At 33.4% G+C, this 25,674-nt stretch overlaps 1 protein-coding gene and 1 long non-coding RNA gene across 7 annotated transcripts in view; one reads left to right on the top strand and one right to left on the bottom strand.

Annotated features, from left to right (window-relative positions):
* The first annotated feature begins 3,179 nt into the window (after positions 1 to 3,179).
* LOC131953745 (uncharacterized) lies at positions 3,180 to 10,456 on the top strand. The gene is made up of 3 exons (XR_009388678.1): positions 3,180 to 3,579; positions 4,838 to 4,894; positions 9,756 to 10,456. It is a non-coding gene; the product is annotated as an uncharacterized LOC131953745 (long non-coding RNA).
* A 98-nt stretch (positions 10,457 to 10,554) lies between these two features.
* The window catches only part of LOC131953741 (serine/threonine-protein phosphatase 6 regulatory ankyrin repeat subunit B), a 30,654-nt gene continuing 15,534 nt past the window's right edge, over positions 10,555 to 25,674 (bottom strand). For all 6 annotated transcript variants that reach the window (XM_059317080.1, XM_059317077.1, XM_059317075.1 and 3 more), the window contains 19 exons: positions 23,957 to 24,029; positions 23,363 to 23,490; positions 21,114 to 21,217; positions 20,704 to 20,863; positions 19,904 to 19,998; positions 19,483 to 19,614; positions 19,270 to 19,390; positions 18,927 to 18,997; positions 18,690 to 18,795; positions 17,912 to 17,986; positions 17,338 to 17,620; positions 16,983 to 17,182; positions 16,726 to 16,865; positions 14,707 to 14,768; positions 14,552 to 14,612; positions 13,436 to 13,548; positions 13,025 to 13,233; positions 12,490 to 12,608; positions 10,555 to 11,889 (listed from right to left, as the gene is read on the bottom strand). In XM_059317080.1, coding sequence (XP_059173063.1) covers positions 11,745 to 11,889; positions 12,490 to 12,608; positions 13,025 to 13,233; positions 13,436 to 13,548; positions 14,552 to 14,612; positions 14,707 to 14,768; positions 16,726 to 16,865; positions 16,983 to 17,182; positions 17,338 to 17,620; positions 17,912 to 17,986; positions 18,690 to 18,795; positions 18,927 to 18,997; positions 19,270 to 19,390; positions 19,483 to 19,614; positions 19,904 to 19,998; positions 20,704 to 20,863; positions 21,114 to 21,217; positions 23,363 to 23,490; positions 23,957 to 24,029 — 2,397 coding nt within the window. In that variant the 3' untranslated portion in view covers positions 10,555 to 11,744. The remainder of the gene's footprint in view (positions 11,890 to 12,489; positions 12,609 to 13,024; positions 13,234 to 13,435; positions 13,549 to 14,551; positions 14,613 to 14,706; positions 14,769 to 16,725; positions 16,866 to 16,982; positions 17,183 to 17,337; positions 17,621 to 17,911; positions 17,987 to 18,689; positions 18,796 to 18,926; positions 18,998 to 19,269; positions 19,391 to 19,482; positions 19,615 to 19,903; positions 19,999 to 20,703; positions 20,864 to 21,113; positions 21,218 to 23,362; positions 23,491 to 23,956; positions 24,030 to 25,674) is intronic.

Genomic DNA, 25,674 nt, shown 5'->3' with positions numbered 1-25,674 from the left:
GAAAAGACTTATATTAACATGTGATGCTTCACCTGATGATGTAGGAGCAGTCTTATCCCACATAGATGAAAAGGGTGACAGACCCATTGCTTTTGCCAGTAGATCTTTGAACCAGGCTGAGAAAAATTATTCTCAGTTAGATAGGGAAGGCTTAGGCATCATTTTTGGTGTTAAGAAATTTCATAAGTTTCTGTTTGGTAGGAAGTTCACCATCTTTACAGATCATAAACCATTGCTAGGTTTATTTGGAGAAAACAAAACCCTACCTGAGCATGCCTCACCAAGAATTCAAAGATGGGCTATCACACTAACTGCATACAATTATGAATTGAAATACAAACCTGGATCTGAGAATAGTGCAGATAGTCTTAGTCGATTACCTTTAAAAAACCAAAGCCTTAGCTATGTACCAGAAGATGTATTTGTTCTCTTCACTATCATGGATAACTCCAATATAAATGTGAATGATGTCAAGAGAGAAACACAAAAAGATGAGTGCTTAATAAAAGTATATGAGTACTGTAAGAATGGTTGGCCTGAAGAGTCTGTGAATGATGACTTAAGGCCATATAAAATAAGAAATAAAAACCTTTGTGAAGATAATATAAAAGATGGAGAAGATGTAGTCCATTATCAGTCAGAGTTGCCTAAACAAAGTATTTGTAACTTAATAAATGATTATGGTGATATGGCAATTTCAAATGCTTTTAAAAGAGAATACATTAGTAAGAAGGAATGTGATCATCAAACAACTTTGCTAACATCATTAGCACTTACAGAAACTAAAAGGGTAACATCAAAAGAAAAAAAGATTTTTGCCATTTAATACACCCACTTCAAATACTGGATCACAGTTGCAAAGTGATATGGTCCAGGATATTACTTTTAAACAGTATTTTTGGTTACTAAAAAGCACTATCAGATTACCTGAGAAAATTGATCAATCAAAGAAATCTATGTCAGTCAAGGATCTGAATAACAGCATAATACTTCCAGATGCCAATTCAAAAATAGTTCCATTAAATCATGACAAACATCCATTGAAAGAGAATTTGGTGTTAATGAGAATGTGTATCTAAGAAATTATGGGAGAAAGGAAAAATGGATACCAGGTCAAATTGTTCAATGTACAGGACCTGTGTCTTATAAAGTAAAAACAAATGATGGACTTATTGTCCGTAGACATGCAGACCAGTTAAAAATAACTTGTGCAGATAATAAGTGTGAATCTGTCAATCCCACCAAATCTGATCAGTTCACACCAACTCAGTTTGTTCCACAACCAAGTTCTGTTGATATGAGTGAACCAAGTAGTCTGGAGTCAGAAAATGTAAATTCTGGAATTAATGATTTTGATCCTAGACCTCCTGAGATAGAGAATCCAGATGGTCAGAATCTTGAGTCACCAAATCAAAAGCCACTGAGAAGGTCAAGCAGGACAATCAAAGTCCCAAATAAGTTAGACCTATGATTTTAAAGGTCAAAAGGACTTTGACATCATTGCTTTGTATTTTAATTATGTTGTAACATATTGTGCATTGTTTGTAAGGATGTAATCTACCATAGTGTTCATGTTACAATATAATTGGTGATTTTAGGATACTGCAAATTGTTCTATTGAGAGATATGTTGTGTTTACTAAGGGTAAAGGGATGTAATATAGTGAGACTTGTGAAGTCAAGGGAACTCACTCTTCTTGTATTAGTATTATATTTATACTGTTATCTTGAGTGATGTCCCTTACATGTATATATATCTTTGTCTCTCGTCACTTCCGCTCTCTCTCGTTATCATCATGTAGTTGGAGGCCAATAAACGTTTTATATACAACCACATGCTTCTATCGTCAATCCATTACAATTGAGAATTTGAATGCTAAATTAATTCGCCCGACCTCAGGAGTTATGAAGAGGTTCCTACGTGGACAATTTTTTTTCGATTTATAGCTCATATAAGGCGCCGGTCAGTCGAGGTTTGTTTTGACCCCCTCATCGTAGACCTTTAGGCCAACCGGCACCGGCCCCCGTGTTCTGTCGCCCCAAGGCAAAATCCTGCCTAATTTGAAGCGCCTGCAGCGCCGGGAAGTGCCCGATGTCGGGCACCCGACAACTTTGCTTCATATATTATAGAGATTAGCAAATTGCATAGATAAACAAAGATTTCAATAAAGTAATTAAGGCCTGAAATACTTCTAGATTTAGAATCCTAATAGAATTTTTTTTTAAGTTTAGCCCGAGCAAAATAAAAAAAATAGATTAACCAAGTTGACATGGTGCGTCTCGAACCTGCACCACCTGCGTGGGTTTAGGTTTAAGTACACTATCATCTCCGCTATATAGGCACCTTATAAAAACACGGAGAATGAAAGACGTATTTTAAAATCTTAACTTACGCGAATATGTCTATTCTTTCAAATTAATTTTTTTTATCCCAAATTAGCCAGTTCCAAACAAAGATTTTGTAAAAAAAAATTATGTCTTGAAATAGTTTAGTCCTAATATAGAAATTTATTTTTGGAATAGATTCTAGAGAAGTTAGATCTTAGCGTCTACGTCTCGATCTAGTTATTGCGTAGATTTGTAGATTTAGATCTAGTCTAGATCTTGAATCTCTAGATCTAGAATACAAATAAATAAAATAAATCACGGACGCTCAGTAGGGTGGAACACTGGGATGGGTGACATCACGTCAGAATAGAAACGCAGGAGTGAAAATTCGGACAGTTCTACTTGACCGATACGATTCACAGTTGGCACGTGGGTCAAGACATGAAGACAATGCAATCTGAAACTAAATTTGACTTCATTGGACGCCTAATTAATTTTTTTATTAATTAATTAAAATTTGGACCGAATCAATAGGCATGTCTATCCAACCACACCACACGCGTCATCACGTTCAATAGCTGTATAGTCGATTAAAATTAAAATAAACTTATTTTAAAGCATTCGCCTTTTCAGTGACGAGCAATGAAGCAACTGTTAGTTGTAATTTTATGTCCACCAACGTTAGAAAGGAAATGTAGGTCCTTCTACTTTGTAGTAGGAATTTGAACTAGAAGGACAATTGATCAGTCACGCATTTGTTAGCCTTGTGATCACGTGTGCTATGAGCTCTCCGTACTCTTCTCGATGTTTTCGCCAGTCTCAGTTTTCTCTCACAATTATCGATCTCCACTTGTTCCAACCTAGATTTTGCTGTCTGCAATCTTTACGGTTTGGAGTGTGGTACCATAATCATACCTTTGTCGCGTGCTAGGATTCAGTTTGTTAAAATACTACCTTAAAAATATTTTAGACCTCTCACATTAAAAAAAACACGGTTATAAGTTTTCTAAAAATGCTATAGTATTTTTTGAAATAATTCTACCAAGACCATGTTATTTACCACACTCACCCCGCGCCGCCATTAGCAACCAGTTGCAGATCATGGACATGCAAACAGTGCTACCAGTCCACAGCTCGAGCAGAGTACTGACACAGAAAAACACGTTTCACTTGAAATTACGTTAAAACAGTTAAATGAATTTGGCAAAAATGAGCTTTAAAAGTAAATTGTTGTAAGTTGCTGGATGACCAGGTAGGATTTGTTAACTGGTTATTCTAATATTATACTAATATATAGCCTACCACTAGTGTATAGACTAAATGCTCCAAATTGGTTATATTGTGTATGGCATATAACATAGAATAGTGCGTGCTTTAAAATTATTTTAATCTACACTTAATATGTATAGCACGGGCGTTCGATTTTATGATTCATAGCGTCAAAAAATTGCTAAAATAGAATTGTGTCATCTTGAGATTTTAGCGATCGTCATTTTATTGTGACCTTATCGCAATGATGTGATTTTTAAAAAAAAGTTGTTGCTTCCTCAAATGCATTGTTTGTAAATGTAATTCTATTTTTGTTTAAATTGATCAAGTTTGTCCCACAGACCTATTTAAAACTGACGTGTACAAATGAACCAGATCGCTAATCGAAAATTTTAATCAAGTATGTGGTTTGAACATACAAATTGATATTGGCTAACAAAAAAAAAAAAAAAAAAAAAAAAAAAAAAAAAAAAAAAAAAAAAAAAAAAAAAAACAACAAACAAGTTACTAACTGAAGCGCTAGGACTACTGTTAAATATGAAACAATATAAACCCTGGTATAACTTGTATAGGCTGGCCTATCCTTGACCGTAATTTGTCCCGGCCTCATTCCTGTTTACATGTTATTCTTTCGGAAGATTAGATGGCCTAGGCCTCATTCCATGTTTATATGTTCTTTCATCTGAAGATTAGATGGCCCAGGCCTCATTCTACGTCTACATGTTCTTTTATCTGAAGATTAGATGCTTCAAGTCTCATTCCATGTCTTAATGTTCTTCTATCTGAAGATTAGATGGTCATGTCTTCCCAGTGTTCTTTTTCGGCTACTAAAATCGGAAGGATATAGATCTACACCGGATTGGTGATTAGATAACTAGTCTAACCTCCAGCTATTGTTGTTGATAAATAACGCGACTGATTCTTTGTAGTTAAAAGTTACATTTCTCTCAACTTTAATGTTTGAATCAGAGACTTTTACTTGATTGCAATACATCTTGCAGGGATCCACTGTATTAAAAATAAATACATATCAGGGATTCTGACAAGTAAAATAGCCCAGGGTCAGAGCGGTTAGAGTGGAAGGTCGACATAGTTTGGGCGATATTTTAAGAAAACTGTTACCACTTTTTCCATGATTAAAATCCCCTAATAATTGAGTAATATACTTATTCTCTATAAAATTAGTAAATTGCACCGATTTGTATCAACCAACTTTTGCTTTCTCTTATTTCATTCTCCAGTTTGTCTGCTACACACCATTGCCCTCTACCTCCGAGCCATACATTGAAACAAACTTTGTAAGTTATATCTTGACAATGCAGTTGAATTGCTTATTGTTTTGGAATAATCAGAACTGATTGCTGATTATAAACTTAAACTTAACGCCTTAGTCGGAATCACCATCGATTTGTGGTTGACTATGTGCGAGCATCGGTAGCAAGATCCGACGTTATGAATACGCGGGACCTTATAGGGCCAACCAGGGACTGATTTTTTTCTTCTCTATTAGGATTAAAATTTTGACGATATAATATATCGTTTCCTCCTATATTAGCTCCCTTTTCGCAATCCTTGTCCACGATAATCATCAATGTTTAATTAAGCTAAATTTCTCTAGTGCTGCTAGTAATAATTCTCACAATCTTTTGCCCGTTGTGTCTTCAACCATGCGGCGTCAAAACGGCCAGTGACAAAACGGCCCAGTCAAAACGGCCCCAACATAAGAGGTGAACGAAAAACAAGTTAATTAAAAAGTCTAGTGACAATTTTAGCGCAATTTCCTTATGTTATCTAAAAATAGCTCTGTCGTAGCGTAAATCAAGAGCAGGGTTAGTAAAACCATTGGTTAAAATACATGTTTTATTTACAATAGAGTTACATGACTAAAAAACATTGCGCGCCTAGCTACTGAACGTGATGACGAAGCCATAGAACGTGATGGTGCAGCTATTGAACGTGATGACGCGTGTGGTGTGGTTGGAAAAAATGCCTACTAATTCGGTCCAAATTTTAATTAATTCAAAAATTTTGTTGTGACCGAACGAAAGGATATTTTTGAAAACTTTCTTCGGCAATATTGTTCTAAATTATGGCAGGAATCGATTGGTACATGTTTCAAGTCGCTAAGTGGTCTGGTTGCCGAGATATGGGCTAAAAACTGCTTTTTTTCGAGGTTTTTTGGCTTTTCCGGGAAATCCATGAAAGAAACCCAGAATTTTTATAGCCTATGTTCATCCTCGTAACTTGCTTAACATAATTGCTTTTGGAACTAGTCATCGATATTGCTTCGTTGAGGAGGAGATACGACTTAAAGCTGCGGACACACATCCATCCATTCATACATTCATACATTCATACATCCAGAAATGACGGGTTAATAAACGCAATTCTCCAGAATGGAAATTGCGCTAAAAAGTCACAGGAAAAAAAAACAACCCAGAATAGGTCACAGTTTTTGCGAGGAAAAAAAGTCCCAGAAAAAAAGTCACAAAAATCTTTTAATAAATATTTTGATTTTATATGTTGAGACTTGTAAAATTTTGGGTGCTTATTTTTTTGTAGCATATTTATAAACTTTTAAAGAATTGCGGTTTATAACACTAATAAGTAAAAATACTATAACGTAATTTACACAGCAACCTCTAGAAGCTCTAGAAGTGTTAATTATAAACGAAATTTAGGCAAACCATTGTGTTTTGCATGTTTTGTTTTCCTTGGTTGGCTTCTCATTATTCGGCCTTGTCCGTTCATTTTGTGTGTTGTTGACGTTTTGCGTCAATGACAGCCTTTGTACCGTGTCGGCTTTCTCATTTGATCCTATCCTTTGTTATGTAATGAGCATGAGAAATGTGGGCAGTACAGGTGGTTGACTAATTGTTACAATGAGTTGAGAACAGCAGGTCACATTAACTACGTCTTTATGTCATTTCGCGGTAATTTAAAGTTAGTATTTAACAAAACTAGAGAAGGTTGGAATATTTTATTAAATTCTATTAAATATTCTATGTATGAAGAAATTATAATGTAAATACTTCACACAAAATATTTACGTGTGTTATAAATATCAAAAGGGCCCCTGTCAGTACGGTTTCCTTTGAGACTAAATATCCCGGCGAAACGGCCTCATTGAATATGACACCTGCAGTGTTTCTTCCAGACTTTTTTCTCCGGGGGGGGGGGGGGGGGGGGGCACTTGAAATTTTCATACATTTAAACTTCTGTGCTCGCTTTTAAGCAACTGATCTTTACTGCTGTAAATTAAAAACGTTTTCAAAATTTAAAAACTGGTCGAATTTAGCTGTTAAAGGCTCGATTTGTTTGTGAATTGTGGTTGGTTCATGAACAAAATTTCATTCATGCATTTAAAAGATGTTATAGTGATAGTGGAGGTAGGTCAAAATAGTTACTTTTACACAAATAGAGGTAATACGATTCATTTTTCGGGAGCCAATATGTCGGGAGCCAATATGCCGGGAGACGACATGTCCTGAGCTCATTTGTCGGGCGTGTGAATGTCAATTTGTCGGGAGCCAAAAAGTCGGGCCCTTTTGACCGGGCTATTTTGACTGGGTCGTTTTGTCGGGAGTCGATTTGACGGGGTCATATTGACGGGGCCATTTTGTCCCGGACCGTTTTGACGGTGCACCGTCTTCAGCGATAAGGAAAATCTCTGAAATGTTCAACTTTAAAGTCACAGTACAAAGCGCACAGTAGCGATAGCGGTTCTTTATTACTGTAGTATCGAGGTCATACATATCCGACCATTTAGAGGCGTAGCGGGGGGGGGGGGGGGGGGACACACGGGGGACGGGGGTGCGGATCGCACTGGGTGGCACCATTTAGGGAGTGACAACATGACAAAAATAACTGTATATATTTTATATATATATATAATGATTATTCCAGTTAAATAAATGATTAATTAGATTTAAAAAGTCCACCGAAGTGGATTGGGAATGAAACCACATTGGAAATGTACATATCATACGGCCTACGTGTATGTAAGTGTGTGTGTGTAGTGTGTGGAGTAGTGTGGTTGACACCAGTAGAACAATAGTTGTACTTTTGATGGTGCTTGAATAGTTGATTTGTGATCTGTGTAATGGGTTATTTTTCTATTCCTATTAAATGTTATGTGATATGTGGGTAAAATCAATATATATTAATTCGCTGATTTTTGTCTTTGTAATAAATATTTTTCAATGTGTAATAAGTTAAATAAAAACATTTTGTTTTTCAATTACTATTTAAAAGTGCATGTTACAAAATAACACAATTTTTTAAATGTATTAATCCATTGTAAATAAATTAAGTTAAAAAAACTTCAGAGACGAAAATGAATGATGGAAACCATAAGCAATAAAAAGCGAGAGCATCATATAAATAAATCTTGTTAGCTTGCCTAATTGACACAATATGTAATGTTGACTCTTTTCGTCAGATAAACTTTTTAAACAATTAATTCACGCCTTTAATCAATTCGATCAATAAATGTTGTATAGGCTATATCGTAATGGAATATGTTAAATTATAATAATTTGATTACAAATTTAGTATACCCATACGATATAAAGAGCTTTTAACAGATTTAAACGTTGTAAAAAAGTATTCGGTCGCTATGTTACTCATGTTCCTATAAATTAAAAATAAAAGGAGGACGAAGTTCAGCCCAAAGAGCGTAGCTTTAAAAGAAATTAAATATATCGAGGAAGAAAGATAGTTAAATACATATACACATGCGTATACTAAGACCTATAAATGTATCATGCATATATATATATATATATACTAGCCGTCCCGGCCAGGCCCTGCTCTGGCTTATGTGAAAAACCTTTCTGTTAAAGACCATTACCTGTGTGTTTAGTAATCATCATAAACCCGGCATTGCCCACCCAAACCACAACCAACCAAAACCATAAAACGCAAACATAACGCTAACACAATTACAAATACAAACGAAAACAAAAACCTAACAACAAACCCAACCACAACCACCAATACAAACACAAAGAAAAAACAAACAAAAAAGCAAACTAAAACAAAAACCTAACAACAAACCCAACCACAAACACCAATACGAACACAAAGAAAAAAAAACGAAAAAGCAAACGAAAACAACCCAAATCCAAACGCAAAACCAACCACAAACACAAACCCAAAGAAAAAAACACAAACGAAACAGCAAACGAAAACAAACCAAATCCAAACGCAAAACCAACCACAAACACAAACCCAAAGAAAAAAACACAAACGAAAACTAAAAAAGAAAGAACAAAAACGAACCAAATCAAAACGCAACCACTAACGCTAACCCAATCTAAACACAAAGAAAACACTAACGCGAATGTAAACGCAAAGTGCTCACAGTCTACCCCGGGGCGGAATCGCATGCTTCAGCTTAATAAACGACTATAGTACCCCAACTTATTCATAGTCTTTTGCACTCACTTAAACGAACGTAGGCGCCAAACCGAACACGGGAGGCCCGGGGCCCCAAATAGCACCCTGTCTGGGCGACAGAGGACGACCGGATTCGATTCACTTAAAGACCATAGTAACATTTCTTATCCATACTCTATCGCACTGTTTAAAGCGAAATTATGCACCAGGGCGCCAAATTGAATCCTGGTGGGGCGCCGGCGGACGCGCCTGTTTCAATTTAATGAACAATTATAATACTCCAAGCTTATCCGTAAAATACCTACAACATTTGCACTTGACCAATCCCCGCTAATTATGTAATTTTTTTTCCCAACACCAAAACACAGTAATAAAAAGTAAATTCTTTTCCACTAATGCAATGGTTTATAAAGGGAAGTAATTGTGTTTTCCTAATTTATCAAAGGGAAGTAAGTGATAAAGGACTAAATATAAACAATTTTCAGACGTAATTAGAGTTTTTGTAAAAGATGATATTTTTTAAAAATCGTGTTTAATGAACATGCGACAATTATTACTATCAGTTTGAAAAATGAAAATTATTTCCCAACACTTTCAATATATATATATATATATATATATATATATATATATATATATATATATATATATATATATATATATATATATATATATGCCTACTGATGACAGCTTTGTTTCAAAACTACCAAATTAAAAAAAAATGTATATTCTTTTTTTTCTCTTCCAAATCATCTTAAGCCTTAGACATTATGTCCGCAACAACCGAACCATGCTCCACGGAAACATTAGCGTCGCAAGTGAGTGTATTTATTTCTAATAAAACTTCCTCGGACGACAGATCAAGATCCATTACGTCACTGAACTGCTCAAATTGTGACAGGAACATTGCTACGCAGCCCTTAACCGGTGGTGAAAATGTTGTACGGAACTACCATACTTCACCTCACTACATGCCCCTAGCACTTATCGCCATGATTTTGAATCCGCTTCTTGGCATTCCCGCGTCAGTCTGTAGCTGTATTTCTAGTCGATACAGAAAATCTGGTGACTCCATCCGGTCGTCTAAGTACAGCGAGCTAGCATTGTGGCTCAGCATAATCGCTATTGCATCTTCGTTAGTCATCATCATCTTCGTCTTGGTGTACGCATTTATCATTACACCCAACATTATACTCAATATTAATGGTGATGTCAACGAAAGCTTTGTGCTAGCGGACGAAGTGTCGTATGCGACAAGCTCACCGTGAGCATTTAATTTGATTAATTTTGTAAACGGCAACTTTTATTGTTAAAAACATTGTTTTGATTCTTAAAAAAGAAAAGGAAAATGATATCCAGTAATAGAATCTAAGAGCCACAGGAGTCTACAATTTCACCAATAAGGAAATTCCATTATTTCTGAATTTTCACACTGTAAAATTAAAATTCAGACTATTAAAGTTTCAGTGTTTTGTGTGATTTTGAAAACCTGTTTTTGTATCATAAATTCTACATATAAAAAATTATTGTGTAATAAACAAACGTAGGGGTGTGCCTATGCATAATAATTTTAAAACACTATTATTAAATTATATACTATACAGATGTACATTCCACTGTTAAATTGAGTGTAACAATTTTCTTGGTAAAATTAAATAAAAAATTTTCTTGGTAAAATTTAATATAAAAATTTTCTTGGTAAAATTTAATGTAACAATTTTCTTGGTAAAATTTAATGTAAAATTGTTGTTTCCAAAAAGGAAAAAAAACAACTAAATAAAAAATGTAGCAAACTACACAAGACCAACAACTGCTTCCTTGACAAAATGTATAATGGTATATTTAAGATATTACCGTTATAAAAACATTTATTAATATTATTTGCATTTAGTATGCAACCTACAACAAAGATTCATGCAAATTAAAAGTGTTAACATGTTTTCAGTTGTGAAATTGAGCTTATCAAAAATAAACATAAAAGTCAAAAACCAGAAAATAGAACTAATTTGATAATTTTCACAAAGTGTTTGGTCAATAAAATGTTCAAGTATTAGGCAAATAACAATCAACTTGTTTTTCTTAAAACATGATAATACAAGTATAAACTGTTAACATTTGACAATAGTATATATTTGCATATAATATACTGACATTTTTTTCTACAATTTTGGATAATTTATATGTATATTATACGGGTATATTATGAGCATAATATCACATCTACTGGTTGGTAGTTGTTTAAAATACTGGACTCCAATTTACAAAGTAAAAGGTTCAACTAAATAAAGGTTGGCAAATGTTTTATGGAGCCTTTTTTACAATTGATGTAATGACCTAAGACTTTAAAAAACAAATACAACAAAACATGTTAAACAATATCATAAAATATTAGTTTGAACAACTAATAAGAAGGCTAATTACATCAAATGAAAGTACAGTGGGTTTTATAGTAATAGGGTAGTTAACTGTCATTACACACAGCCACTATACATACTTTAAGAATAGAAGTTATGTAGGCTGCTTTTCCATGAAATTGTGTATTGTCAAATTTATGTTTTATTTGCTACTGTAAACAAAGGTGTACAAACATTAACAAATTTATTTAAAAAAAGCATTAATACTATACTTGGATCACAGATAGTGTACATTTAACAAATTTTCAATTATTTACTGTCATATTTTATTAAACAGTGAATGGATGCCATTCATTAACTATTTGTATTTATAAATAGCTTCAAATACAAGCTGTTATGAAAAGTGTTCTTCATTAGCAGCCAGTTTCATAGCCTGATAGTGTTCTTGGACTGTATCAAAATTGACTGTTGAGCCAGTAATACTTGGGGCACTCTCACTCCCAACAAGTGAAGTTGCCCTCTCTAGAGAAGGTTTGCTTCTAAAAGTAAAAGGAATATTTTTTTATAGTTTTAATGAGTTATTCTGCAATTCGAATTGAAAGCTTTACATGCATTAAAAATGCGAGTGCAGCATTTTTTCTTATTGTGAGATAAAAGTTTCATGGCATATCAATATCACTAATCAATAGGAATGTATTAGAATGCTCCAACACCATTTTCTGACAAATTACTACTTTATGAAAATCTGAGATAAAGAAGCAGAATCTAAGATGCATCAAAGCCTACAGAAGAAAGCATTTGCACAAAATTTAAAAAAAATTTAACATAAGAAAAGAAAAAAGTGAAAATTGATCTTGGTTTTGTACATAAATATATTTTAGAGAGAAAAACAAATATGTGAACAAATGCTTTAGTTTAAGAAACAAGATAGATCTAATATATTATATGGTTCATTCTTATCACCGCACAATTTTGTGTACATGATTTCTTAATAAATTCTAACTAAATTTAGTCGAACATAACTTTTCCTCTGGGGTCAGTGGCAGAATATTTACTTGTTTACTAAGTTATACATTTTATAAGCCAACTCGAAAATTTCACATTTTTGGAAACAAAAGATGTGCACATTTGCTACTCACATATTTGACAAGCATGCTTTAGCCTTATTGATCCTTTTTTTTATAGCCTTAGAGGTGGTCAACTCTTCTGGCAAACATCCCTCAAGTGTTCGAAGATTTAGGTCTAAATCAGGTTGTGTCTAGTAAAAAAGGTTAACAGTAAAGATATGATTAATGATAATAATGACTAAAATTGTTTTAATGGGACTGGAAAGTTAGTTATGTTCCTTCAAAAATTATTTTTTCATAAATATTATTTGTAAATATTTGTAAACATTATAAGATCAACTAAATAAAATTCCCTAATCATTAAAAATATATTTAATTATTTCTAAATTAGCAATGAAGGGATCCGAAATGAAAGTTTTAAGTAGTAATGCAACAACACAGTATAAAAATAAAAGTGAAACTAAAGTTTTGGTGACATTCTTTGATATTTATGATTTTATATGCCTAACATACTAGGAAATATTAATATGATGTGCATTTGTGCAATAGTAGATACACAGATATGCTAGTATAAACTACTAGTGAAAGATGGTCTTTGTTTACTTACTAAAATAACTTCTACTAATTTGCTTTTGTTGAGTCTGCATGCAGTATGAAGTATTGTTTCCCCTCTTTTATCCTGCATGTTCAGTGCAGCAAGATCAGCATTAAGAAGCATGATCAAGATATTTGTAGCATCTGTATGTCTAACTGCCTGATGTAATGCAGTAGTGCCATCAATCAAATTTACAGCACAAACATGACTGACAAGATTGTCTGTAAGGAAAGAAGGGATTTATTTTTGAAATACAGCATTTATATAAACCAAGGATGTTCTTTCTATCTAGCTTTAATAAAATTCCAATTACAAGGAGTTACAGAAAGAAAACAAACTATACAATAGTGGTTAATTAAATAATATCAGACAGTTGAAATGGATTATTTGTTGTGTGGGTGAAAATCTATGTGATTTTCTTACCATGATAAATTGATTGGCCTTTAGGTTTAGTCGAATCATGAAGTATTTTGTTTAAACCTTTTTGATAAAAAAGATCTACACTTGTTGTCAAGCTGTTAGTTAATTCTTGTTGGCTAAGGGATAATTTAAAAGAAAACATTTTTTAACAAGTTTTATGTAAGAAATTTAAAAAAAATGAAATATAACAATACTCTTTTATGTGTGAAGATAAATACTTGGAAAGAAATTTAAAATAAAAATTATTCTAATTAGAATCGTTGGATTTAACAATGCTATTTAAACCTGATTTAAAAATAAAAATGTATTAACCTTCAAAATTTTAAACTGCGAATATAATAAAATCTAAAAAATGTGAAATTAAAATGAATGGTCTCGTGTTGAAAAAAGTCTAATAACGTTACCAGCTATAATTTACAACAGTAGTTTAATCAGACTATAGTAATCTATGATGTAAGTGCAAACACCTTTCAGATTATTTGTTATTCCAAAAATAAAAAAAATAAAAATAGATACAATGTATCTTAATATATTAAAATAGACCCAATGTTTACAAGTTTGTATGTTTATATATTTATTTGTCACTTTCAAGAGATCAGAAAATCTGCAATATACAAAATACTATGTGCCAAAACATGTTCTGTTTAAAGTGAATGTATCAAGTAAGCTTTATTTAATTTATAAAATTAAGAGACATTCAAATATAAAAACACCCATTTAATTATGCAAATGCAGCTTAATGACTAAAGTGTCCATGACAACCTTTTTTTTGCATGGGCTAAAAATATTACTCTAAATATATATATATATATATATATATATATATATATATATATATATATATATATATATATATATATATATATATATATTCATACAGGTGTAGAACTCTTTAAAATACGTATTTATGTAGAGAAAATATTCTTTTTATCAAAATATGCTAAGCACTCTACTGATTTAACTTAAATAAATGATATATTCATTTGTAAAAGATACACAACTGGGGGGGGGGGGGGGGTGAGTATACAATTAAAATCTTTCAGTGACCCAGAATTTAGATTCATTTTTTAAGCCCAACTAGGTTAAAGTGTATTAATGACAAAATGGAAACCATCTCACTTGGTGGCACTTGTTGAATCCAAACTGTTTATAAAAGAGCTATTACTGGCTTGTAAGTCATCTGCAAGATTTAAAGAACATTTCTTAAATGTTAAAAGTATAAACATCTTTATAAACATAAAATTATTAAAAATCTACTTACTACTTTAACTTACCATCTTTACTTAGATCCCTAGAAGACAAAGGCACCAAGACACCTGAATCTGTGTCGCTATCACTGTTATTTAAAAAAAAATTAAAAATTCAAACATTTAATTAAATACTAGACCAGTTAATCAGTGGCTTAGCTAGGATTTTTGGGCCCCTATGCAAAAATAATCAATGGGCCCCTTTGTCAATCTGTAAAATGTGTATGTTATACGTCCTATCTGTGTATTTATACAGTGTTATTATGCAGTACCCCGTAACGTAAAACACCTTTGATTATATATCACCTTTATGTTAAAGCAAACTAACAAATTAATATTAAAGTAACCTAACACAGTAGCTTCACAAGGCAGGGGTGGAGGTGTCACAATTTAGGCATGACACCATGATGAAAACTCGTAAAATTTACTGTCAAAACTATGTTTTATACAGTTAAAATACTAAGGAGAGTGGGCAACACTCCACCAGAAATGCAAAATTCTTGGAGGGGGTGGGGTGGCACTCACGAAATGCTCAGGGTGATATCAAACCTTGTGATGCCACTAACCAAACACACATTTTTTAAAGTTGCTGATGATTTATTTCGATTTATTTTCTTTCTTTCAAGTTTGCAATGATTAATATTTTCCTTGAGGTTTATTTTAGCTGCTTTTGTATGTTCAATACTAAGAATGGCTAAGTTACTGACCCAAAGGGCATATCTACAATTTGTTTCATGACATCATCATAATGGAGAGACTCTGGGCGCCCAACAGTATAGGCTACTAGTGTCGAGGCGCTGGAGGACACCCCTTTTTTTATTTAGTCATCCATTATAGTAGCTCTCCGTATCCCTATGGCATGGCGCTCATTAAAACAAGTATATGTGCCGTAGTGCTCACAGGGCACCCGGGGCGCTGGCTGGCGCGCCTGTGTAGTTTGGCCATTGAATAAAGCAGTAACCCTGACCCCTTGTGCAGGACGCCCAATCCACTTAAGGAAGCAACTGGGAAACTCTAGGTAACAAATTGAACTGCCTTACTGCCAGGGCGCTGCCTTCCGAACAAAATAAAGACAACATTAATTGCAGAAAACTTTACAAGAGTCAGAGTTTCTTTCTGGCTTCTCATTTAGGGGGAGGCACTGCTCCTTGTGTGTGGGGTTGTGAAGGAAATTTCACAGTCAGTTGAAGTATGTTTGAAGTATTCTAAACTACTTCCCAATGTTTCATGGCGATTGGTTCAGTTTTGTGTTAATGCATAAAGGACAGGCAGACAGAAAACAAAAATCTTTTAGTAGCTTCATATTATTAAAGATGAATTAGATCAGCAAAACTTTTTTTTTATTAAGATTAAAACTAGTAGAAAAACATTGACAAATGTTGGACAAAAATCTTTTAGTAGCTTCATATTATTAAAGATGAATTAGATCAACAAAACTTTTTTTTTTATTAAGATTAAAACTAGTAGAAAAACATTGACAAATGTTGGACTTAGCTTGTTGTGAAAACACTACCCACAACTGTTTTTAAAAAAAAAAGGCTCAATTGTAATTGGTGGATGGATGGAATGATGGTGAGGACAGACAGTTGAGAGAGGGAGAGGGGGGGGGGGGCAGTGTTTCTTCCATACTTTTTTCTCCGGTGGGCACTTGATATTGATATAGTGCTATTAATACCTATGAGCCCTATACCCCCCCCCCCCACTGAATGCCACTACCTCTACAGTTAGAAAGGTCTGGGGGGGGGGGCTTTTTGGAACTTTTGATTTTTTTCTACAGTTGAAAAGAAACTGGATTTCCATTTTCTTTTAAATAATTTTTTATAAAATAAATATTAAAATTCCAATGAACAAGTTATAATTTTCTTTAACTTTAAAGAGGGAAAACTGCCCCTATTTTCCTTGGGCCCCTATGCCTTGCTTATGCTAACTTTATGATAGCTACGTCACTGCAGTTAATGTAATCACAGGAAATGATGCTAGACCAATTTTTTAAATCTAAACATGAGAAATAATGCTGAGACAAAAAAATTAGAGTCAAGGTTTTACCTCTCTGATTCATACTGTGAGACCTCTGGGTAAACAGCTGATTCTAACAAAAATTTTAGAACAGGGATGTTACCACAAGCAGCAGCCACCATCAATGGAGTGTTGCTTTCTTTACTGCGTAAATTATGATCAAACCTAGGCTACAATACGTTGACATTGGTCAGTAATAAATCAATTTGATACAAAAAACAAAACAGTATCATAACCCTACACACAATCTATGCTCTTTTGTGCTAAAAGCTTTTAAAAAATTTTACCAGCCAAATTTGTTTCAGCATTTCTAAGCCTTTCTTGTCTTGGATACATTTGATGATTTGCTTTGTATGCTGCTGTCTATGTGACTCAATAATAATGCGGACACCTTCAAACTGTTGGCATGATACTAGATTGCCTTCATTGTCCAGCATTGCTGATGTGGCCCCATAGGACAAAAGTAACTCCACAATTTTACTAAAACCTAAATTATCAATCACAACATTTTTAAAATTTTGTACAAAATGGTTTAAATATTTCAAGAGAAGTTATAGAAATAAAAATGACCACATTTGAAATCATTTAATTTCAAACCAAAAACCAATCTACCAGCATGTACATAAAAATAAATAATCTAACCTCTCTCAGCTGCAAGTTGTAATGCTGTTCTATTGTCTCTGTCCATAGCATTAATATCTAAAAGTCTTTCTTTGTGTGTACGCATTGTTTTGGAAAATGAGCTATATTTTTCTTGCACTTTAGATACATCTCTATGGCCTACTTTTAAGGACGTAAATTTCTTATGAGAATTTTTACAGTATTGAAGAAGGTAAGAAACAATTGCAAAGTGTCCCATTTTTGCTGCCACATGCAATGCAGTTGCTCCTGTTGTTGGATGTCTCTGGCGAATATCACCCCCTTTCTATAAAAAAAATAAATAAATGAGTTTCTCTCAGGATTTTTTTTTTCATTTCTGGAAAACATGATAATTATTAACTACAGCATGTTCTGCAAGCCTTGAAATTCTTACAAGTAGAGCATATACTGTGAGGGTTTATGTATTAATTAATATATACAAAACATTATACGTTGTTTTTTTCAATTTGTAAAGATATTAAAATTGAAGAATATTAACAAGCTGGAGAATTTTGATTAATCAATACTGAAACAGATTATGATTTAGCTTCTGCCCCCAATTTTAAAAAAAATGTACCTCAAACAAGAGATTTAACACTTCTAAATTTCCATTTTCAACTGCCAAATAAGTGGGCCAATTTCCTGTTGCACTCTGCAAGATAAAAAAAAAACATAATAAGCTTTTATGTAACAATGCAACAAAAAGTAGAAAATAAATGATTTTCTTTAAATATAATAATACACTACTATTTAAATAACTATAAAGAAAAGCGTAGGTCACTTTATTATCTATTGGATAACTTTACTAATATTTAGGAAGAGACCCACGCTTTTTTAAAAAGCTATTTAAATAGTAGTGTGTCGTTTATTTTCTACTTTTCAGTGCATTATGACATAAAAGCTTATAGATTAAAATGTTTTTTATGAATTTTTCTTTCAGTACTTTAATTTTTAAAATTTACAATAGAGTTGAATGACTAAAAACCATTGCGCACCTAATGAACATGATTACGATCATAAAATAATGAGGAATAATTGGATAAGATAGCCTTCTAATTTGGGCACTATTTTAATTAATTCATAAAAAATTAATTAGACATCCAATTAAGTTAGATTTTATGTCAGTTAGAAGTGCCTGAAATTTGTGCTAGCGTTTCGATCTATGACAACAGACAGTCGACAGACAGAGGAAGCAAGTTAAATAAAAACTTGTAAAAATAGAATTATTTTAATTCAAACTTTGAAAGAACGTTTGAATGAAAAAAATAAAGGTTGTTAAATCCTAACTGGCTTTTCTGTTATATTTTCTCAGCAAGTAGTATTTTGAATATGAATAATTGTATAAGAAAACTGACCTTAGGGTTTATATTATCCCCTTCTTCAAGAAGTTTAAAAAGCTCTTCTGCATCTCCATTTATAGCACAGGACAGCAATTTAGGTGTCACTATTTCCTTTTGTCGTCTGTAATAGTTTGCTATATTTCAGTATAGAATATGTCTGCAAGAATTTTCTTAAAAGTAATCTCATCTTGCTTTTAATTAGTGTAGGTAATGTTTTTTATTCAGCCATAAGTAGAAGATAAATGTGCTTACTTTTCCCAGGCCTTTTTAAGTTTTTTTTGAATAGATGTTTGCTTGCACAAGCTTATTGCTTTAAACAAGCCCTAAAAATAACAACATAGAAGCTTTTAAAAATTTTGAAAAAAGTAACTTCGCTTAATGGTATTATGCTGCTACACAAATCAAGCAGAATCTGTACAGCTCATTTATTAAAATCAGTTAAAAACTTTTTGTAACTTCTGAGTATTAGTATTTTAAAAAAAACAACTGCCTATACATATTATTTTGCTAAAATTGAATACAATCTTTAAATAAGCATTTTCCTAAAAACAATTTAGGGCTACTAAAAATTTGTAGTTACTAAAATCAAATATACCACATAAGTTGAGGGAAAATAATCCAATATAATATCAATTGTGTGATGGTGATTATTGAGAACAGCATGATGAAGAGGTAGGTACCCTGACATATCTGCAATCAGCGAGCAGGCTTTGTGTCTTAAAAATTTGAAATAAATTAATGTAGTTTTTCCAGATAATCATTTCTATTTTATTAGCTAGACATATGATTTAAAATCTGAGTCATTTACCTCAGCAAAACACTGACAGCTTCTTTATTTCCCAAGCTGGCAGCTATAGACAGAGCTGTCATTCCAGTTTTACTGTGCTGAGCATTTATTGTTGTACTACTAACTTCTAATAAACAATGGAGCACTTGATATCTTATGTGAAAGAGAGTGAATTAAAAGTCCTAACAGTGAAAAATGTTAAAATAAACATTAGATAAAGAAAAAAAAAATGTAAAAAGGACTTCTACTACAAGTTCAGCAGGAACATGTCAGAACTCTAAATAATTTTCTATAAACTATTTTTAACTTTAACTTTTTGAATCCCTTTTTAAGTCAAAACAAATTACTGGATATCACCATCCAGTATAGGTTACATTTCATACATAACAACATTTATAAGAATGTAATAAAATTTCTAGCTATCGGGATAAAGTAGGCTAACCTATTATAAATAGCTGCTGTCATAATCAGTGTGTAGCCATCAGAATCAACAACAGAGAGATCTGAGGGCAGAAGCTGGCTAGAGACAAGCTCATCCTAAATGGTTTGAAACAATACAAGATCTTTTAATCACATTATTTACAGGTTCATTTGAAACAATAGTACAGTGACCCAAGGCAATTACACAGCATACTTTTTTTTTAAAATAGTTAAAAAAATCTTTCATTACTACAACAATCAGAGGCGTAGCGATGGGGGGGCAGGGGGTTACATTTGTCCCCGAGTGCCGGCCCTAGGGGGCGCCAAAATGGGTTGTAAAAATAAATAAAAAGTCATTTTAGCTGAATTTTTTGAGGGGGGGTGCAAATTGAAAATTTGCTCGGGGGGGGGGGGGGGGGGGGAAAGGAGGGCGCCAAATTGAAATTTTGTCCCTGGGAAGGGTCACTACGCCTCTGACAACAATACCTTATAAGGTGTATACTTGAACATGATACATTTATAGGGTGGTAAAACAGTACAGAGATTATTCATAAAACAAAAAACAGTTCATAGATATTTAACTTTTATTTCAAAAATAAGAAAGGTGGGGCTATTTCACACCTGAAAAGGAATAAATTAAAAAAAAAAAAAACTTCACAATTAGATGAACATAAGAAGGAATTAAAAGTTTAATTAAAATACATTTTAAAAATATCGGCTTAAAATGTGCATAGTTTTTTAAGTAGCTGTTTAGATGCACTTTAGATTTTAAATTTATATTTAAAAACTTAAGACTCAAAATGATGGTATTAAAAAAAGAACCTTTTTGATCAGCTGACTAAGCATTTCCATCCGATGGTTCCTGTTAGAAGAAATGACTTCACTGCAATCATCTGTAGCAACAATGCAACTTGGCATATCATCGGGTCTTAGGCCTTCATGATCTTCTATATTCACATCTGCACCTCGGCGTATGAGACACCTACAAGTTAATGACAAATAGATCTTACCATAAAGTTCTCTGGCAAAGTTTCAAAATTAGAAAGCAAACTTTTTTTTGTGAAAATATGAGAACAGATAAGTTTGAAAATCTTCATTGATAATTCATATTTGTTTCAAGATATTAGTAGATAAGGCATGTTCTAAGTTCTGCTGAAAGTTATGAGCCATTGAATGTTTAAATATTGGTCCTGTGATTGCAAAGTATCAAAAAAGCCCAACACATCACTTACTCAACACATTTTCTATGATTTCCCTCAGCAGCAAAATGTAGTGCACTACTTCCTGACAATGAATTTCGTTTATTTGGGTCAGCTCCAAATAAACAGATTAAAACCTGAAACAATAATTTAATACACATGAATAGACATGAAAAGTTGGTTCCAAATGGGTCCAAATTTGTGTGCCAGAAAGCATATTTTTCAACAAAAATTTTACATTTGTGTAATAAGTACAAAATTACTTCCAGTCTCATTAAGGCTAGAAATAATCAAAGAAATAATTACTAGTAATATGATAGTAATTTAACAAACACTTTTATTTTTAATTTGGATTATTAGAGTGAGGGTGTTGTGGTGGTTGGGAATGTTATATTATTTAATACGAGCCGACCCGCAGCGTATCATATGCCGCTATGTCGTTTTATTTTTTACTTTTCAGTAATTCATAATTTGTGAATTCGACAGTACCAATGCTGCCACTGAAAATATTTGCTTTAAAACACTAACCCCCCCCCCCCCCCCCCCCTTTCCCCTAACCCTGACCCAACACCCCCCCCCCCCCCCCCCCCCTGTGAAAGCAGCCTCCTTTTAGTTATTTCTTAGTTACCTCCTGTAAGTTTAAAATCGAACTAAATTATCTGCCCCTAATAGAAACCCGACTCTACGGCTCTACGATTTGTAAACATTTAGCTTTGTAAACATTTAGCGTGACCACAGCTCACCAGACAATGTGGGGGTGGGGTGGGGGTGGTAGTGATAGTGATAGAGAGAAAGAGAGGGGACTGCAAGGAGGCGCTTGCAGCTTGTTTTCTAACGGCTCCCAGAAGAGAATTATATATATTATATATAGATAACAACAATACTACGCTATACACCATAGAACACTATTGTGTATTTTTATCATGGAAAACAATTGTTCTGACTTTTATTGTTTTACTCTCCCTGGTCATTGAGTGTAATGGATTGTTCCCAAATGGCTTTAATTTTTACAAATTTAACTATATATTATCTGCCATATTTAAAAAAAGATTTCTTTAAAAATTCAGTATGATTACATAGACTTTTCATGCATATTACATTAATAACCAATAAAATTACAGTCAAGTCCTTTTTTACTTTCTCGTAAATACGAAGTATAGAGAAAGTATTGTAATCGTGCACAAAAATCACTTGAAATTTTAACAATTTTCACCGTATCACACCTCAGTCCTTCATCACATCCGAAGTATAGAGGACTTATTTTAATCGGGAAAAAATTATCAAACCAGATGTATCAAAATTAAGAGGTTTTATGCGCAATCCAGTCTGAAAAACTGGGCTTTGCAATTCTGTCCGTATGTCTGTGTGTCTGTCTGTCTGTCTGTCTGTGTGTAAACACGATAACTTGAGTACCGTTAGAGCTAGGTTGATGAAATTTCATATATAAGTATTTTATCAAAATCGTAGATCCGTATCAACTTTTGAGCGATTTCCGATAACCGGAAGTGGTACTTTTTCTACTTTGAATTTTTTAAAAGCCTATAACTTGAGTACTATTTCAGATAGATAAATGAAATTTCACGTGTAAGTAAAAGATCTAATTCTCTACCTTCTGTTAAATTTTGAGTAATTTCCATTGACAGGAAGTAGTAATTTACGCTACTTCCGATTTCTCAAAAAACTAATGTAAATTTTTAAAGTACTAATAATATTGCGCACTATTATGCACTTTTTTTATTTAGCGTTCACTTGGTGTGCAATTCTTTTGTCTACGAGATTTTATTCTATTTTTAAAACTTTAGTATTTAAAATGGATTAAAAATCATGTTTAAAGCCCGAGTTCCCATCCCCTGTTGTTTTATATAAGAATATTCGAGAAAGTTTAGGGGAGATCACTCCCGGTTTATTGTAAATAGAAAGTTTATCAAACTATTTATATGTAAAGGTTTAGTTGAAGTTAAGCAGTAGAAAAGTATTCAAACAGTTGGTAACATGAATGAATCCAAAGCCTTTCTAAGTTTAACATTACATGTTACACCTGATCTGAAACAAAACACATTTCTTTGAATTTCCTCTCACAATTAAATTTATAAATAAATAAACAAAAAAAACCTTAGAATATAAAAAAGGTACCTAAAATTTGCTCTTTGTACTTTAAGGATTTAATTACTGTTGATCTTAATGATGCCATACATAAATATTGAGTTTTGTTTTTGGTAGAGATGTAATACATTATACTAGGCTATATTTAACAAGAATGCTTTATGAATCCAGTGACTTACATCACATAGAACATAGTTTCCAGATATAGCTGTTAGCATCAAGGGAGTCATACCATCAGCATTACAAAGCTCTATGTCAGCACCTTGTATCTTTATGAGGGCCATTATGAGAGGCAACTGATTTAGACCTGAAGAAGTTAAACATAGCTGCTGATATTTCATATTTTCTACAATAATATTTATTGTGTACAATATCTGTCGGATAATAAACTGGGATGGTGAAGTTGAGTAGGAGAGCAATTCAAACGTCTCAGGTAGAATTAGGGAAAGTAAAAGCAGCTGGGCATAGTGCTAACCAAACTATCCCTTCCATTCTGAGGCCACTGAAACTGGTTCTCTACTTGACTTGCCCCATCATCATCAGGTTCAAAAGCCTACTTTTAGAATATTTTAGAGAAAGTCTTTTGTCAAATCTTCATTTAAAACACAAGTAAATCCTTGCTTTTTTAAAAAGAAATAATATGTAGCCAGTCATGTTAAGCTATTTATTCAACCATTCCAAATTTTAAAGAAATATTTTGGATTAAAAAAATTGGATTAAAAAAAATCATTGTCAGTTTTCACTCATTTTCACTCATGTGCACAATCCCTTACCTGCTTTGACAGCTATATGCAAGAGAAAATCTCCATTGTTGTCACATTCTGTGTTGACATTAAAGTCAAGTGTCTGCAAATAAAACAATCATACACTGTTAGTTTAAATATCTGTTGATGTAATAAGTACATAAAATAATACTGGTAGTTAAAATATATGTTGATGTTGGTTAAGTGATATAATGAGAACAAATACAAAACATACGAAGCAGTTTTCTCAATATTACATACAATTTTCTCTCTTGCTATTAGCAAGTTCTTGACTTACCTGACTTAGTCCTCCTTACCTCTTGTAGAGCATAGGGCCTTGATCCTAATCTTCCACTGTTTTGTTTCCGGCTATGAATTTTGAGATCTTTAGTTCTTCAAAAAGACAGCTATATTTCTGTCTTGGGGGCTCTCTCTTTTGACTTCCCTATAGGTTTGACTAAGCACATGGCATGTTCCAGAGTAAGCCCCAGCCAATGCAACTTCCTCCTCCTTAATTGTAATGTCATGGTTCCTACCTAAAGGTTTGACTAAGCACATGGCATGTTCCAGAGTAAGCCCCAGCCAATGCAACTTCCTCCTCCTTAATTGTAATGTCATGGTTCCTACCTAAAGGTTTGACTAAGCACATGGCATGTTCCAGAGTTAGCCCCAGCCAATGCAACTTCCTCCTCCTTAATTGTAATGTCATGGTTCCTACCTTGGCATTCTCCACAGGTCTCTGTTGGGCACTTAGTCCAACAACCTCAGATTCAGAATCCGTCTGATACATTTGTTTATGGAGGTCTGATCTTGTCTGTGTAGGTCTTTCCATATCTCTACTCCATACAACAAAACTGCCTTGAAATTCTTCCTGACATGTTGACCTTGATGTAGATCCCTATTGCTCATTACTTCCTTAAATGCTGGTCAGTATGCAGGATATCAATCCCAAATGGTCAAATTCTATCTGAAATGCTGGTCAGTATGCAGGATATCAATCCCAAATGGTCAAATTCTATCTGAAATGCTGGTCAGTATGCAGGATATCAATCCCAAATGGTCAAATTCTATCTGAAATGCTGGTCAGTATGCAGGATATCAATCCCAAATGGTCAAATTCTATCTGAAATGCTGGTCAGTATGCAGGATATCAATCCCAAATGGTCAAATTCTATCTGAAATGCTGGTCAGTATGCAGGATATCAATCCCAAATGGTTAAATTATATCTGAAATGCTAGGCAGTATGCAGGATATCAATCCCAAATGGTCAAATTCTATCTGAAATGCTGGTCAGTGTGCTGGATATTAATCCCAAATGGTCAAATTCTATCTGAAATGCTGGTCAGTATGCAGGATATCAATCCCAAATGGTCAAATTCTATCTGAAATGCTGGTCAGTGTGCTGGACATCAATCCCAAATGGTCAAATTCTATCTGAAATGCTGGTCAGTATGCAGGATATCAATCCCAAATGGTCAAATTCTCTCTGAAATGCTGGTCAGTGTGCTGGATATCAATCCCAAATGGTCAAATTCTATCTGAAATGCTGGTCAGTATGCAGGATATCAATCCCAAATGGTCAAAGTCTATCTGAAATGCTGGTCAGTGTGCTGGATATCAATCCCAAATGGTCAAATTCTATCTGAAATGCTGGTCAGTATCCAGGATATCAATCCCAAATCGTCAAATTCTATCTGAAATGCTGGTCAGTGTGCTGGATATCAATCCCAAATGGTCAAATTCTATC

Source organism: Physella acuta, unplaced genomic scaffold (assembly GCF_028476545.2).
Source record: "Physella acuta isolate Inbredline_101_S28 unplaced genomic scaffold, ASM2847654v3 ptg000944l, whole genome shotgun sequence".
NCBI lineage: Eukaryota > Metazoa > Mollusca > Gastropoda > Physidae > Physella > Physella acuta.
Note: the sequence above shows the minus strand (reverse complement) of the source record. Positions and strands in the feature narration are given on the sequence as shown.